This window comes from Lissotriton helveticus, chromosome 5_1, assembly GCF_964261635.1.
Source record: "Lissotriton helveticus chromosome 5_1, aLisHel1.1, whole genome shotgun sequence".
Classification (NCBI taxonomy): domain Eukaryota; kingdom Metazoa; phylum Chordata; class Amphibia; order Caudata; family Salamandridae; genus Lissotriton; species Lissotriton helveticus.
The window spans coordinates 1,386,861,246-1,386,878,611 of record NC_136065.1 but is presented as its reverse complement, the minus strand read 5'-3'; the positions used below and the strand labels follow the sequence as shown (position 1 = coordinate 1,386,878,611).

The 17,366-nt window shown below is 44.3% G+C and overlaps 1 protein-coding gene across 2 annotated transcripts in view; it reads right to left on the bottom strand.

Moving 5' to 3' along the window:
* Nucleotides 1-11,942, bottom strand: part of LOC144755433 (mitogen-activated protein kinase 14) — a 519,324-nt gene extending 507,382 nt beyond the window's left edge. For both annotated transcript variants that reach the window (XM_078644343.1, XM_078644344.1), the window contains exon 1: nt 11,632-11,942. In XM_078644343.1, the coding sequence (XP_078500469.1) occupies nt 11,632-11,747 (116 nt within the window). In that variant the 5' untranslated portion in view covers nt 11,748-11,942. The remainder of the gene's footprint in view (nt 1-11,631) is intronic.
* Between the last annotated feature and the right edge of the window lie 5,424 nt (nt 11,943-17,366).

Here is a 17,366-nt window from a genome sequence, read left to right as displayed (position 1 = left end):
CAGGCATCGGGACAAGGAAATCTGGAGCAGACATCAGGGGCGAGCTCCGAGGACAGCAGGCAGCAGCCAGACTCCTGAGTATCGCAAACTCGCAGCCAGGACGACAGCCCTTTCCTGTAACGGGCGGGCTGCCCTCAGACTTAAGAACGGGAGAAGCTGAGGAGGGTGGACGAAGCCGCCGCTGACATGAGACTCCTTACCCCCGCAAGCAAGTACAATGCGTTGGGGAAGGCTAGAGCACTCTGCTAAGTTGGGGAGGCGGGCGGTTCTATGCCCGTGGAGCAGGGAGGCAGGGAGGGGGGTTAGGGGGGATGTTCAAAGGTTTTGGTTCAGGATCCACATGTTGAGGCACATTATGTCAGGGATCACACACGCGCATACCAAAAGGACAGCAACTACAACACACTGATGACGACAAACAAGCAAGACACGCTCACAACAACTTATGATGGCACGTCACTCCCACTCCGCCGCCACTGACGACACGACGCACCACACTGCAGTTCCCCCTCTTAAAATGCTTACCTGGAATGTAAGAGGGCTGGTTTTGCAGGCAATTAAGCACCAGGGCCCTGCTCTGGTCTTACTTGAGGAAACACACCACACAGGGAAGACGTGCCAAGAACTAGATAGGCGGGGATACAAAATGGCTGCACACTCAGAATTCACCTCGGGCTCAAGAGGGACAGGTATCCTGGTAAAAAAGACCTCACCCTTCATTATTATGCAGCACAAGATAGATGATCAAGGCCGCTTCGTGGCAATCCACGGACAAGGGGAAGGCCGACTTCTCAATATAGTGTCAGTTTACATACCACTAGCTCTCCACTCCGTTGCGTTACCAGCGCTGGGGGAGTTTCTACTGAATCTCCCGACGGGAGACACCAACATTGGAGGGGACTTTAACTCCATAGTAGACCAGACACTAGACACATTCCCCGTGCGGACGCGCGCGTCCGGACCCTCCAGCTTCCCGGGCTTTCTAGAGGCGATGGGCCTAGCGGATATCTGGTGACACAAACACCCCACAGCGCAGCACTACACCTACCACTCACCAGTTCACAATAGTTTGTCCCGCATAGATTATTTCTTGATGCTTGGCAACGGCATGAGCTACATTGACACCGTCGATATTTTGCCATGGGGCATATCGGATCACTCCCCGGTGGTATGGACCCTCTCCAGTTGGGAGAGGACTCGAAAGAGGATATACCCCATGTACCCCAACTATTTAAAGGTTCCTAAATTCAGGAAAGAACTTAAGGCAGCAACTACCAACTACTTTGCGGAAAATGAGTCGTCAGTCACCTCTCCCACGATCCTTTGGGAGGCTTACAAAACAGGCAATCGCTTCCATTTCGGGACATAAACAAACATACCGTCGGGAGCTCTCAGAATTAGAACTGGCACTTCACACAGCAAACGTGGCCCATATGGCGGATCCCACGACGGACTCCGCCCGTAAGCTGAAACTGCGCCAGCAGCAGTACCAAGACCATCTCAAGTCGCAAGTAATCGACGATATCAATAACACGGCCCATAGAGTTTATGACATTGGAGACAAGGCAGGAAAAATGCTGGCTAGGTTGGACAAAAGAGGAGGGAGTAGCAGAGGCATACAGCAGTTGTATACCCGTGGAGGACAGCTACAGTCGCATCCTGAGGACATAGTACATACATTAGCAGAACATTACCAAGTAGTGTATACCCCAGAGAGGGAAGTTACAGAACGGACGGCACTTGATTCCCTCAGTCACATAGCTGTCCTGACGCTTACACCGGAATCGGTTAATGATCTGGAGGCAGACCCGACGGTGGAGGAAATACAGCGGCCGATCCTTGCGATACAATCAGGAAAAGCACTGGGCCCCAACGGGATCCCCATAGAATGGTACAAGCTCATGTCCGACAAACTCAGCAGGCCGCTGTTAACAATGTACACTGAGAGCTTGGCAAAGGCGGAACTCCCGCTGGAACAACATGCAGCAACGATTGTAGCTATACCGAAACCCTGTAAACCCCGACGGATTGCTCGTCATATCGTCCGATTCCCCTTCTCAACGCGGAAGCAAAAATTCTTGCGAAACTGTTAGCTAATAGATTAATGGACCATCTCCCACTATTAATCCACCCTGATCAATCGGGCTTTATGCCAAACAGGAGTACGGCCTTAAACCTCAGGCGTGTACATGGGATCGTGGCACATGCTCCTTCATTGTCGGAATCGGCGGTGATCCTTTCGTTAGATGCCAAAATGGCATTCGACATGGTGGAATGGGAATATTTGTTCGCAGTCTTGACCCATATGGGCTTCGGCCCGAAGTACATTGCCTGGATCCGCCTCTTATATACTAACCCGGTCGCGCACGTCACTGCTAACGGTCACATCTCACACACCTTTCCGTTGGCGAGGGGAACTCGTCAGGGTTGTCCCCTATCCCCTTGCTCTTTGCCTTACTTTTGGAGCCACTGGCTACGCTGATTAGGTCAACACCGCTATTGAAAGCGATTAGTTGAAAGGAAGGATGGGAGGACCGAGTGTCGCTATACGCTGACGATATGCTAATATACCTAACAGATCCGGACAGGGGAATCCCAGCACTCCTTACGCTTTGTGATGCCCACGGGAAAACGTCGGGGTACACACTAAATTGAGCAAAATCGGTGATATATGTTTTGAAGGGCCACAGCCCTCACTGGCAGTTGACTGCCCGCTTATGCTAGCATCAGGCTCCTTCAAATATCTCGGAATATATATCACCAACAGTGCTGCGGAATTCTTCGGAAAAAAACCTAAAGCCTCCCCTGGAGCGTCTGCGTGCTGATGTGAAACATTGGGCGGCCTTGCCGCTGACCCTTCTCGGTAGAGCAGCTCTCTATAAAATGATGGCGCTTCCGCGATTCCTATACGCCCTGGAGAACACCCCATATCTGGTCGCGCTGCGGTACTTCCAACAAGTCACCGCGTTGGTCTCTAACTTAATATGGAGTAAACGCCCGGCGCGCATTGCTCATATCAAACATAACAGAAGTTGGTATGAGGGGGGGATTGCACTGCCAAACCTGCAGCTGTATTACTGGGCTGCGCAACTCAAAATTGTGAACCAATGGATCAACATGCCATGGGAAGACCCAGCCTACAGGACCGACAGGGCACAATTAGGAACCGACAGCATGCTGTCCGTACTCTACAACAAATACCAGGTCACGAAATTGATAGGTCCCACGAGACACACGGCTACATTATGGCACACGGCACAGGCGAAACTGGGTTGGAAGGGAAAGATCACTAAACTCACCCCTCTCTGGGATACGAAAGCGTTGGGGCGATTACGGCAGAGTAAGGGGTTTGCACAGTGGGACAGCATTGGCATATCCACGGTGGGAGATCTGTGGGACAAGAGTACTGTGATTCCATTCACCCTGTTACAGCAACAATATGACCTAGGACCAAACAAGACTTACCGATATGTACAAATCAGGCACGCATTATTACAGGCAATACCGGCAGACACTGACGTCCCGGAATCCTCACCGTTAGAGGACAGATTGCTCACTGATTATATGCAACATGGTGCAACCTCGCTTACCTACCGGAAGCTGCTCAATAACCTGACAGACCCTACACTGAAATTACGGAAAAAGTGGGCGGAGGAACTTGGCGATATTGATGACACGGAATGGAATGAGGCACTAGCATCCCCGAGGGAGGTGGGAATCTCGGCCAAATTCAGATTAGTGCAACTAAAAATCCTGCACCGCATATACTATACTAGACCCATGCTCCATAAGCTACATAAAGCGCCACACCCATATTGTCTCCGTGGCTGCGGTGAGGAAGGTACACTGCTTCATACACTCTGGGACTGCCCACTCATAGCTGACTACTGGGGTCAAGTAATGCTCACTCTATCACAAACCCTCAAAGTCTCCCTGGTACCGGAACCACGTAAATGTATATTGAATATATGGGAACCAACCGATTTATCCAGATACGGACAAATATGGGGTACTCTAGCCATAATGGTAGCGAAACGGGACATTGCTCAAAAATGGGGCGCATCAGAATTACCCACAGTGTCGCAATGGAGCAAAAACATGGATATGCTGATGTTGACGGAGCGGGCGGATATGCTGATGTTGACGGAGCGGGCGGTGTATGTGATTAGAGCGTGTCCCCGTAAATGGAACAAAGTATGGTCAGCCTGGAATGCATACAGGGGGGACTTATGTGACCCATTACCAGAAGAGGATAGTGTTAGCTCAGAAGAGGAAGAGGAGGGGGATTAGAAGGATTTAGGGTCTCAGTAAGAAGCATTGGGCTATACCACTACACGCAGAGTGCCTCATATCTCCGTCTCCATAACCATATATATCTGAACTGGGTGTTACCATGGACATAGTGACAACCAATGTGGAAGTTTGATATCTTGAGCCCAGTTACGAGTTGTTTAGAAAAACTAATAATAATAAAAAATAAAAAAAATTAAATTAGACCCATGACTCATCCGACATGTGAACTGATTGCTACCAAGTACGCTTGATAATGTTACGCCGTCGGACCCAGAGGTTGTCGGCTCAAAGGCAATGTATTAATCCGTCAGTGTTGGTGTACACGTACAAATGTTGCGGCCGGCCCCCGGGGTTGTAGGCCTTAAAGCTGTGTTTTTCTATCTAAGAGTGTACAATAAAAGTCTTTACAAAATTATATATATATATATATATATATATATATATATATATATATATATATATAAATAATATCATTATGATTGTACAATATCTTTTCCACAGTATGGTATGATATAGCCTGTCATTATATTGTATTGCACATCATTGTATAGTATGGTATGGCACAGCCTGTATTATAATACGGTATATGTATGGTAAGGCATTAGTCACTCATTGTATGGTATGATATGGTTTGGCCAGTCATTGTATAGTATAGAATGGTATAACCTGTCATTGTATGTATGGTATGCTATAACCCGTCATTTAATACTACAGTGGTCCCTTAACCTTTTCTGTAACAAGAGCTACTTATGTTTAATGAACATTATCCCAAGCTATTGTTATTAATGTTGTAATAAAGAGCATATTTGACAGGATTACATAAGTGGCCATTCCATGCAAGATTGCCAGCAGTGATTACCTCAGTAATGTAAAAGGTATTTATCAATTTCTATTGCCACTACAAGGGTAATACTTAACAGCCACAGCTGTAAATAACACTGGTACAAAATAATATTTGTAATAAGTCTTCCCAACACTGCCACATTTATCACTGAACTATTGGCTTTAAATGTATTTTACAGAGCCAAGCATTTTTCTACAAGCATCAGATTATGAGTTTTGAAAATACAAACATTAATACATCTAATATATGCTTTTCAAATTTAGTATATACCTATAAATTCAACCAAGCAAAAGCATCTTTTTTAAATATGGTGGGCTGCATACAGTAGAGCTACTTATAGGTAGCTGGTGAACTACCTGTAGCTTACAAACCACTTGCTGAAGAAGCATAGTGTTGTATGATATGGCTTGTTATTGTAGAGTATGAGATGTTATTCTATGATAAGGTATGTTATGGTGTGGTATGGAATAGCATTATATAGTATGATATAGTATAGCTTGTTATTGGATAGTATGGTGTGGCCTGTCATTGAATGGTGTGGTATGTCATGGCCTGTCATTTTATGGAATGACCAGTCATTGTATAGCATGGTATGGTCTGTCATCATATAGTAGGATTTGCTATGGCCTGTTATTTTATAGTATAGAAGGGGTGCACATTGTATAGTATGATATGGCACGCCTGTCATTGTATAGTATGGCCTTTCACTGTATGGTATGGCCTATCAGAGTATAGCATAGTCTGTCAATGTATGGTAGAGTATGTATTGTCATTATATGGTATGGCCTGTCAATGTATGGTGCTGTATAGCATGCCTATAATTGTATATTAGTATAGTATGGCATGGCCTGTCATTGTATGGTACGATATGTATAGTATGGTATGGTATGGCCTGTTATTAACTAGTATGGTATGTCATTGTATAGTATGTTGTGGTATAGTCTGTCATTGTATAGTATGGCATGGCATAACCAATCATAGTAAAGTACGCTATGACCTGCCACTGTTTACTATGGAATAGTCTGTCATTGGAATGTATGGTAGTATGAACTGTAATTGCATGGTATCATATAGCATGGAATGGCCAGTCATTTTAAAGTATGTTATGTTATGTTATGTTATGTTATGTTATGGTCTGGTATGTCATTGTATATGGTAAGGTATGGTAAGGCCGGTCATTGTATGGTACGGCTGGTCATTGTATGGTACAGCCCATCATTGTATAGTGTAGTATGGTATGGTGTGGCCTGTCACTGTATGGTATACCACAGTTTAGTATGGTATATTATGACCTGTCATTGTATAGTATTGTATTGTATGGTATGGCCTTTCATTCTATAGCATGGTATAGAATTATATATCTTATGGTAGGACCTGTCATTTTATAGTATTGTTTACTATGGTCGGCCATTGTATAGTGCGGTAAGGTATGGCCTGTCATTTATAGTATGGTTTGTCATTGTATAGTATGGTATGGTGTGATGTGGCTGGTCATTATAAAGTATGGGATGGTCTGGCCTGTCATGGAATAAGTTATGCCACCGTCTAGTATGGTAAACTATGGCCTGTCATTGTATGGTATGGGAAGGCCAGTCAATCTATAGTATAGTATGTCACTGTATGTTGTATAGAATGGTATGGTATGGTATGCCATATATTGTAAAGTATGGTATGGCCTGCCACTGTACGATATGGTCTGTCAGCATCAGCATCAGTCATCCAACCCTGAATCCTACCCAGTGAATGGTCGGTCATTGTATACTATGGAATGGTATGATCTGTCATGGTATAGTATGGTATGACTTAGCTTGTCATTGTATAGTATCCTAAGAAAATATTGTTACAATGCACACATTAAGCTAGAGGAGGGAGCATAGTAGGAGAGGCCAAACAAGTAAAAAAAAAAAAGTGCTTTAAAATATAATGTTAGAATTACACTAGAATATTCTATCCAACTCGTATCTGTGCAAACAGAAGTCAGTTTAACACACACCTGTTTTTTGCACAAAACTTTCTAATCATGCCCCAGCCATCCCATAAATCGCGAAACGTGTACCAAAAAAACACTCTGTTTCAAGCCAAGCAAGTTATTACATAATAGTGGTAGTGCAAAGCCATTAATGTATTTTGAAATTATTGTTAAAAGTGATGCTAACCTGTGGCCTGCTGGTGTTGATAAGCTGCACCAAAGAGGATGAAAAGTAAAAGGGAACGAACACGGGAAACTAGAGGTGAAAGCAACAGTGAAGAGCAAAACCAGTGTTAACGCAGAAACAGAAAGTGAAGCCAGCACAAGCTGACAAACAGAAGCCAGCAAATAAGCTGACAATGAAGCCAATGAATGGTAAGCCGAGGATCAATCGGCTCTGTGCCCTCATATGTAAACAAAATGTCTTGCAAGCGACCACGCATGCTCAGCGAGATCCAAAAACATAAAGTACCGCCAACTAATATATATCCTTCTACTAGTACTTTACTGTTGCACAAACACTCCACCACAAAAGTATATTCAATGCTCCCCATTTGTAGTATAATCTGCCGTGCAGTGCACAGATTCATGCTGTACACCCACCACAGGAAGGACTAAGCACTAGGTGAAAAATGCGCATGTGTCTCGAATGTACCTACACAATACACTTATTTGACATGACCTGTGCACATCATATTTACTGTGCACTTTAGCTGCATCTGCCCAAGCGAATCCAAGGCCCACCACAGACACTCAATGCACATGCACTAGTTATTCGCGCTGTGCACCCACAGAGTAAACAACATACTGAAGAAGCTTGCTCACATGATTTTCGAACTCGCTATTTAAGGTGGCTACTATGCCTTATTTCAAATCATCCACCTCTTTAACTAAGAATACTCACAGCGAGAAAACATACAGCTCCTTGGCAAAAAACGGACCACTAATAAACCAATCTCTACATTAGTTGCAAAAATGTAGCTGCATCGCTCCACAGCACAATTGAGGAAATATCAAATATTATTTTTATTATTACAAAATAATAAGTATATTCAACAAATGAGGCTCAGACTAAACACGTTCCAATCTCAAACATATTCTGGGACATTTGTAACTATTAACATAAACGTAATACTGCAACACAACATATTTCTGACTAACAGAACAAGACTGCACTCTGCATTATCTAAATAACTCATTCATATTATTATAAACACTACACAGGGTAATTAGTTAGCAACATCACTTGCTCTTCATCTTTTAGTCACCAAAGAAATTGGCAGTCTTTCTTTCCTGTGCCATAGTCTTTATCAGGGAAAAGGCATAACGTTTTTGTCGATTTTAGCCCTGTTGTGCAAACTACAGTGGTTCTTCTCTGATGTCATTCCTTCAAAAGTAAAAGATTTAACAATATCGTGTCCTACAGAAGAATTACACTCAACGATGGACAACATTATTACTATAAAAGGACCACTGACCGAATTAATTGGAGATCCTGTTTAGAGTAAGATTTAGAAAAACGCAAAAGCAAGCATTGGCAAAGGCGATATGTCTGACGTTAGAAAAAAAAATTGCAAGCATATGCAATTGACATTAAAAGAGTAAAAGTAATACAATTTAAAAATACCACCATCTAAAAGTGGTATACAGTTTTTCAAAAATAACATTTTAATAATAAACCACTGCAAGAGTAAAACGAAGAAAAAGGTGAAATGAGAGCAGAGATTGGCCTGACTAGCAAAGACACCGAAGTAGAGCACTTTTTAGGCACATGTGTAAAAGCAAAATGCCATCACTCTATATATTTATTTTATTTGTTTAATTTATTTAAACACACTGGCAGTTGCCACTGTGTAGTTGTACATTAGGTCAGAGTTTCCAGAGAAAGAACAGTTTTTGTTTTGCATCAGTGATGTGATTGATTGATGGTGTATTTTGAGAGGTCTCAGTGATGTAATTTACATGTCATGAGAGATGTAATAGGAGCTCATAAGCAGTGAATTGTTGGGGCGCAAGTTATACTTAGGTCAGTGGTCAGTGGGTAGAACTGGTGAATGTCATCTGTAAAACATTACAAGACTCAACTATAATGTTGCTTTAACCTTTGTGTTTTTTCAGCGAACATGACTTAATATATATGCTGCACAACGGATTGCTATTGCACTCTGTACTTCAAATTACTTTCATGTATCATACACATCCGCACTTGTCCAAGGGTCCGTGCCATGTTAAATGCACACCGGAACACTGGATGTATTTGGCTCTGCATCTGCACTATAAACATGCCAAGCATTGTAGAGCATTACAAACAAACCTAGCCTTGTACAATTGTCAGAGAAGCACATGGGACATCACCTGAACCATGCACACCCTAAGCTGCAGGAGCACAATAGAAATACATGGCACTGAGCGAGAATCACAGAATGAACTAGTACTGCACAATCATCAGAAAAGCAACTTAAACTGCAAGTGCACGAGTTGGATCCCTCCTGCAAATGTCCCATGTGCAGCAAATACACCACTGTAACCAGTGCTACAGATGCACAACGTATGCAGCTAGAACACCACTCATGGGCAGAATCAAATATGGACCACTCGTGATAAAGCACTACCCTCGCAATAATCATGCACTTGCCATTGCAAAGACCAGTTGCAGTGTACCAGTGCAGTAGGACACTACTCACATACTGTTTACATAACATATACGAGAAATGCACCAAGCGCTGAATATGGACCAATTATCCTTCCTTTACTATACACACACACCTCGTAGCCCCTGCAGCTGCATAAGCACCATAATGCACCAGGGCTGCACATGCTCCACTCAGATACCAGATGCTAAATAAGTTCTATTCATCACTGGACTCTGTACATGCTCCATTCATACAGCCACATCATTCAGACTTCCAGTGCAGCTCATGTTCTTGAGGCAGCACAAATAAATCACATGAAGTTGCACATGCGTACATAGAAGTACTTCTGCAAGAAGCACTGCATCGATATCACTCACACCACAGTGCTGCGGTCACCATTCATGTCCCTATATTTCGCACGGGCATCATTCATGCACATCTTGTGCTACAACCTCATGCATATCTCAGTGCGGAACACGCCTCACACATACCCAGTACTATACGTGCAGCAGATGCATCACACACACCACGTGGTGCTTGAGCTGTGCATGAAGAACCTAAACCCGCAATTGTGCACATATATTCATATTACACCTGCACTTCTTGTAAACCCGGTTCTGTACAACACTATCCTGAACTTACTTCCGTTGTACATGTCCCAGAACCCTACTAAGGGCCGAATATGGACCACGTATATACCCACTGGTTCACACACATATACCAAAACACAATACACTACAAATGTACAGTTCATACACAGTGTTCTGTTCTGCACATACTACGTATGGTCCAATGTTTCGCATGCAATTCCAGATGTTCCGCACCAGCAACTCATGCACACATGTTACACAGACACACACCCTCCTAGGAACGTAAATCGTAAAGTAGTTGCTGGTACAACTGGTTCATTGGTTAATCTAACACTATCCATGCAGCATTCTTCCAAGAAGCACTGAACATGAACGCATGTTCCACCTAGCATTGCGTATATACCAATGCTGCTCACATGCTTCAAATGCATGTCACTTATCGGCAACACTCATACTGCCCGTGCTGCAGACAAACCCACACATCGCAGACCCTACTCGTCCTCAGTGTAAGGGCCACAGTGCAGCACAAAAATCAGTCTATTGCAACTAATGCGACGGGTGCTACTGCCCATACACCAGACACTACCTGACCGCTCACAACCAGGACTGAAGATCCAATCCAAACTCACAAATGTAACGCGCCTATGCTGCACGTATACTTCTCATGCACCTCGTAACAGACGTGCACTTTAAACGTGATACTGAGTGCACTGCTGGATAAGTGACACCTCGACATTCCATGCACTGCACATACTATGGTACTATAATCCAAGAACTACAGATGCACCACTTATATACCCAATGACAACTATAGCGCATGCACTCCGTGGTATATATACATTCAATTCTTTGTACACCCAGAACTGCAGCAAGCGCTGAACATGGGCCACATATGCATTCACCGGGGATGCGCGCCACATGCACGACTCATGCAGTTAAGGTTGCATGCACAACTGTTCATGCCCTCTTGGCCGGCAATCCACCACAGTTGTACCAGTGCATGTTCATTCGACAAACCATGTGCAGAGCATAAAGCAAACATTCACCAGCCACTACACGTGCAAGTCTGCCAGATCCAGTGCTGCACACATATACTCGCAGAGGATAAATGCACGTAGTGCTGCACGTGAACCACGCATACACCTATGCTGGGCAAGCACTGCAAATTCCAATGTAGCACACGCAGCAACTGCCGCTCACGCAGCGAGGACGCCCATGTTGCAACCTCCACCAGCTCTGCACGATTGCAATGGTCTGAATGCTTCCTCCAGAATGACTCTTACACCAAGACGGGTCACTCACCAGACGGAGCCATAGGCCCCGGAGCCCACCGGGGACAAGTTTTGGTATCGCTCAGGCACCTCCCAGATGGTCTTGTTCAGCTCCTGACGGTAGAAGGTGGGGCGGGGGTGGGTCATGGTGGAGGTTCTCCGCGGGAGGCACCGGGATCGCCTCCACCGCCTCTCTGCAAACGGGGGTAACTGGCACCCAGTCCCTGGCACTTGTCAATCAATCTTTCACGAGCCACCCCAGCTGACAGGTTCCGTCACTCTCAGCGTCTTGAGCTGCAGCGCAACACTCGCCAATTCCCGCGAGAGCCGCCCCTAAACATCACTTCCGCTCACACCCGAAAACAGCCGTGCGTAGAAAAACAAGCTATCAGCATTAAAAGAGAAGACAGACTGCGAATGTATTTGAGGACGTAACCAGGTTTCAGTCAAGCTGTAAAGTAATAATAGAGGTTTAGCAAACAAGTTACAGCGTTAAATGTTCACTGTTGCTACTGCTCACAATAACTTCCCAAAGCGGTTATGGGTGAATATGGTAGGTTGGGCTCAGAGAGGCATTCTATTTCTTTCACTGTATTACAACAGTTATAGAGGGAATTAATGCACCTATGTTGGGCGATGACGCGCTTGACTCGCTATGGGTGGCACACCTAGGCGTGAGTGTGGTTGAAAGTGTGTTAGCTTTGTTCTGTTTCTATGTGGGAAGTGTTTCCATCGCGCTCTTAATGATTACCGAGGCGCGGTTTTCAGGTTATGGGACACATTATATGGTTTTCCGTAAACTGGCAGATTTTATCAGCTCTGCAGGCTTATAATTATAGTCCGTTTAGCTGGCTTAGGTTGGAGGGAGAGATGGTGGGGTGATTTGCTGAACTGGACTTTGTTAATGCACTCCATTTAGGGTGACCAACTGGCATGAGTGCAAATTCAGGACGGTGAGTGTAAAAATTCAGGACAAAGGGTCAAAATTCAGGGTCAAAATACAGGACATGAGGTCAAAATTCAGGACCAAACTTCTGGACAAAAGGTAAGTTTAACAGACCCATCAGAATAAGTTGCGCAATAGTATGTAAGTAAGTAGACAGCCATTTAAGCACTAGTCAAAATAAGTTTATATTAGGTTGAAACAATCTTGTACTTCATGGTTTTCAGTATACACGAGGCTTTGATCAACTATGCAGGCCTTTTTTGTGGTATTTCATATGATAATAATCTTTATATATGGTTACAGCACTGGGTTGGCTAGTCTCATATTTCGTTTACAATTCATGGTCCTGAGCAAGCATGTTTGGTGAGAGAAATGGTCAGGAAGATCTGCTCGGATAGACATTGTAAAATGTAAAGTGGCAAGCATACCATGCAGCTAATCCAGATTCAAACATATTCAACCATTTGCAAACCTATCCATCATATATCCTTGCATCCACCATTTCACTCATCCATCCCTCCATCCACCCTTTTACTCATCCATCCTTTATCCATCCATTCACCCTATCTATCCGCACACTCATCCATCCACTCTTCCACCCATCCATGCATTCACTCATCAATCCAACAGCGCTGGGATGCCTATGGGTAGCCATGCACTCTCTAAGAATTGATTATTAATAATAATAATCCAGTCATTTATACTTTCATCCATCCAGCCACCCTTTCACTTACTCATCCATCCACCCAGTAACTCACCCTTCCACACATTCACCCTTTCAGTCATCCACAAATCAATCGTCCCTTTCTCTCTCCATTGACCATTTCACTTAGTCATCCATCCTTCCTTCCATCCATCCACCCAACCATCCATCTACGTATCCACGCATGAACTCATCCATTGACCCTATCACTCATCCATCCTTTAAATCATCCATCCATCGTTTCTCTCATTCTTTCACTACTTCACTCATTTATCCAACCTTTTGCCCATGCACCCTCCCCTTCACTCATTCATCCATCCTTACATCCACCCTTTCACACATCTGTACATCCATTTACCCTTTCACTTATCAATTCATCAATCCATCCATCGTTTCACTCCTCCATTCACCCATTCTTTCTCTCATCATCCACCCACTCACTATTTCATTCATCCATTCACCCTTTCACTAATCCATCCAGCCATCCACTCATCCCTTGACTTACTCTCTCATCCACCTTTTCACATTAACTGTGAGCTGAGCCTTCGTCTGCAGGACAGAAGACCCATCAGGAACTCACCCCTCGCTCCAGTTCCGAAAGCAAAGGGAGTGGTTCAAGGTTCCCCTGCACATAGTCAATCTGAAACCTGGGAAGTTGTGCTTGATGCACAGTGCTAGGATGTGAGGTGACTGTGGCATGGTGCTCTTTCCAGGGCTTTAAGTGGAATCACAAAATGGTGGGGTCTCTCCAATGGGGGTGTTTGATGTAATTAAGGGCGTAGCTTAAAACGCATAAGCTAAAAATCTGTGCTTAGCATTGTGTGCCGCACGACTAGTTTTCTGCCACGTCTGTTATTGCACCCAGATATATAATAAATCACACCTACAACAAGCCAGGACTACTGGCTTTGTCAATTGTTGTTAGTTTCATAAAATAAAAAAAGCAGAAACAATGGCTTCCTTTAATATAATATTTAAAATGCATCGGTTCTGAAATGATGGGACTGAGAAAGAACTATAACCCTTTTTCTAAGTTCTTTCACCTCCTTATTTTGAGGAATTAGATTCTCTCGTAGCAGCATGGGCGTTTTCCTATATCGCTTCCTTCTGACAGGATGCCCGAGGCTGGAGGAGGCCTACCACATGCTTTTCAAGCCAATCTGCCCCATTGTCATTCTGTATGTGGCAATCACCAGCCACATTCAGAATGACAATGGGCGGGTGGGGCTGCCCTTGTGCTCCAGGAGGAGTGCGAGGCGGCGCCATCAGGGAGTTGAGGCCTCTCACAGGGGAGCAGTGCTGCTCCCTGTGATGGCCAAAATTACGGACAAAAGGCATCCGTAAAAGGGATCCTCACGGACAACGGACGTGAGGTCCCAATTACGGACTGTCCGTGAAATTTACGGACGGTTGGTCACCCTAACTCCATTATGTGATTGTCATTGCTAGATGTCAGGCTTCAAGGCCAGAGTTTACGACTTTGGAATTGGGAAACCAGGTTCGAGCTTCCGCTTCGGCTCAGCTTCCTGTGATTCTGGCCAAATCACTTAATCTCCCCGTGCCTACCAAAAAATGAATGTGTCCTTGTGTAAGGTAACTATCTGGTGCTCAGGTAATTAAGCGCTCCAATACCTTCTGGTCGAGTTCGCGCTATATAAATCTGCAACAACAAAAAATAGCAGTAATAGTTTGTAGCTAGTTGAGACCTGCAGAGGTGGACTAAATGAAAGTCTTCCATTGGCCAGCAGAATGTGGCAGATTATTCAGTTATTCCATGCCATTTTTGTTGGCGATGGGTGGTTTGTCGCTGTGGAGTATTAGTGAGGACCAGGAGGGTTATATATTGTATTGTTATTACATTTTTGGAGCGCGTACTACACTCCATAAGTCATCGAATCGCTTTACACTTGGCAACTTGCTGAGTTGGATCTCAAGGTTAGTGTTTTTTCTTTGGTCAATAGGATTAGTATTGTGCTCCTAGGGATACTATTCCATGCATTTAGTCTAGTATTTAGAGGGTAGATTAAATTCAGGGCACAAGTCCTAAAAAAAAAAAAAAAGTGGGGGGACAAACCTAGTTAGTGAGTATGCAAGTGACATCAGGGCACGTGACATCACAGGAAGTGGCACCATGAGAAGTGACATCAGAGCTTCAGCCCTCACATATATGTTTAACATGTCTATCATGAGTACATCGGATCAAATTTCCAGTATACAGGGAAACCCTCCCGAAGATTCACACTTTTTTAAGCTACACATAAAACAATATTTCCTTTTGTCAGCGTAAACTTCCTCTACGCATAGTCCTTGAAAAGAAAAAATAGTGATATTTAAATTATTACAATACCTCCTCAGGGGTAGTTAGCACTATATAAATGCTATTTCTTTTGTATTAATACTGGGAAAGACCTACACATATGACGTTACAGCACATGGGTATCTCCTGAACAGAGCAAGAACAAAGTGAAAAGCTGCTTCTCTTAAGTATGTGTGAAGTGGTAACAAGGTGTGAGCCTTTGTTTCCTCTCTGCTGCATTTGCTTCTAGGTGTGAGGCTCCTGACTGCTTCCAGCCAGGAGACTCGAACAAAAAGAGGCCTGATGTCCCCTCAGATTTGGCCTTTGTTATGGGTCTAGCAGGAGTCTGAAATAAGAAAGCTCCCTCCCGCCTGCACAGTGTTGCAGATCGAAAGCAGACAACGTGCACGCGCCGCTGAATGTGTCCTGGTGTTTGCAAATTACATCAGGATGAATTCAGCATATTTTTCAGTGGGGCCCAACTTCTTGGCAGGGTGGACATCATCCACCCTGTGAAAAGAGTGGGTGGACGGCGTGTACCCGCGTGTACCCCCAACTTGTGCCCTGAGTAAATTCATGAGAGTTATGTGTGATTAATTTTTTGAAACATTTTCTTTATTCGTTTTTATATTGACGTATTGCTAGAACAGTGATCACATGGGATTCAAGTACCACAAGTAAATGTGTATGTACTATCTCCTTTTACGTATCCTGCATAGAATAATGTAACTATAAGTAATATATACATTTGTTAAGCTGAACTAATGAATATTTATATCTTAAAAAATATAATTAGGATTCATGTTTATACAAAGCAATACACATGTAGGTACAGATCTATTATACAAAACTTCCTCTGCTCCCTGCCCTCCAGAGGTTTTGAGCAGCTGGATTCCTTACTTCACTTCTATGGGTGGGTAAGTGCAACAACGTAGTGAGGGCACATTGACCGGTGTTATGAGGAGGGTGGGCTGGAAGTACTGTGGTTGGAGTATTACTATTTTGCAGTTGTAATACAGCATGCAGCCAGATGTCTGGCTGAAGAAAGAAACTCGGGAAAAACAACTGCTGGTGGGTACAGTGGGAGAGGAGGACCTTCCTGTACAATTGATAGAGGGGATGGGGGTATCGACGGCCCACCCTTATGTGGTCAGGCAGACAACCCGAGTGTGGCAGAGGATAGTAATATTGTGCTTCTCAGGGCATACTTACATTAGGAGCTGCCGATATGAATCCTTACTCCAGTTCGCCACATGGAGGCCAACACGTCCTTCCAAGCGTGGCAGGAAAGGGACTTCGACATTTGGGGCAACTTATACCCTATTAGACCTTTATCTCTTTCGAGGATGCATGGATTGAATTTGGGATGGTACCAGAGCACTTTTTACATTATGCAGGACTAGCTGAGTTTGCCTGTCAGACCTGGGGGACGAAACCAGCGGCTCCTCCTGTGTCTGGCACCCCGGCGTCATGTTGTCCTTTGGACGGGTATGCACTTGGTGTCACTGCTATATAAAGCTATGGTAGCGGATGTAGCCCATATACACTTGCAGGTTCAGGAGGCTTAGGAGATGGACCTAAGGGACACTTTGGCAGATGAGAACTGGGCACAAGTGTGCCCCTGACGAGTGCAGTCTCTAGTAATGCACGTTTTGAGCTGATTCATTTTATCTTGCTTTACTGCACCTACATGACACCCTTGACACTGAGCCGTATATACCCAGATCGAGCAACTGCATGTTCACACTGTAACCTTGTGTGGGCTGAATATATGCACTTGGCTTTGGGTTGCCCTCTGGTGCATGCCTATTTGGACACTCT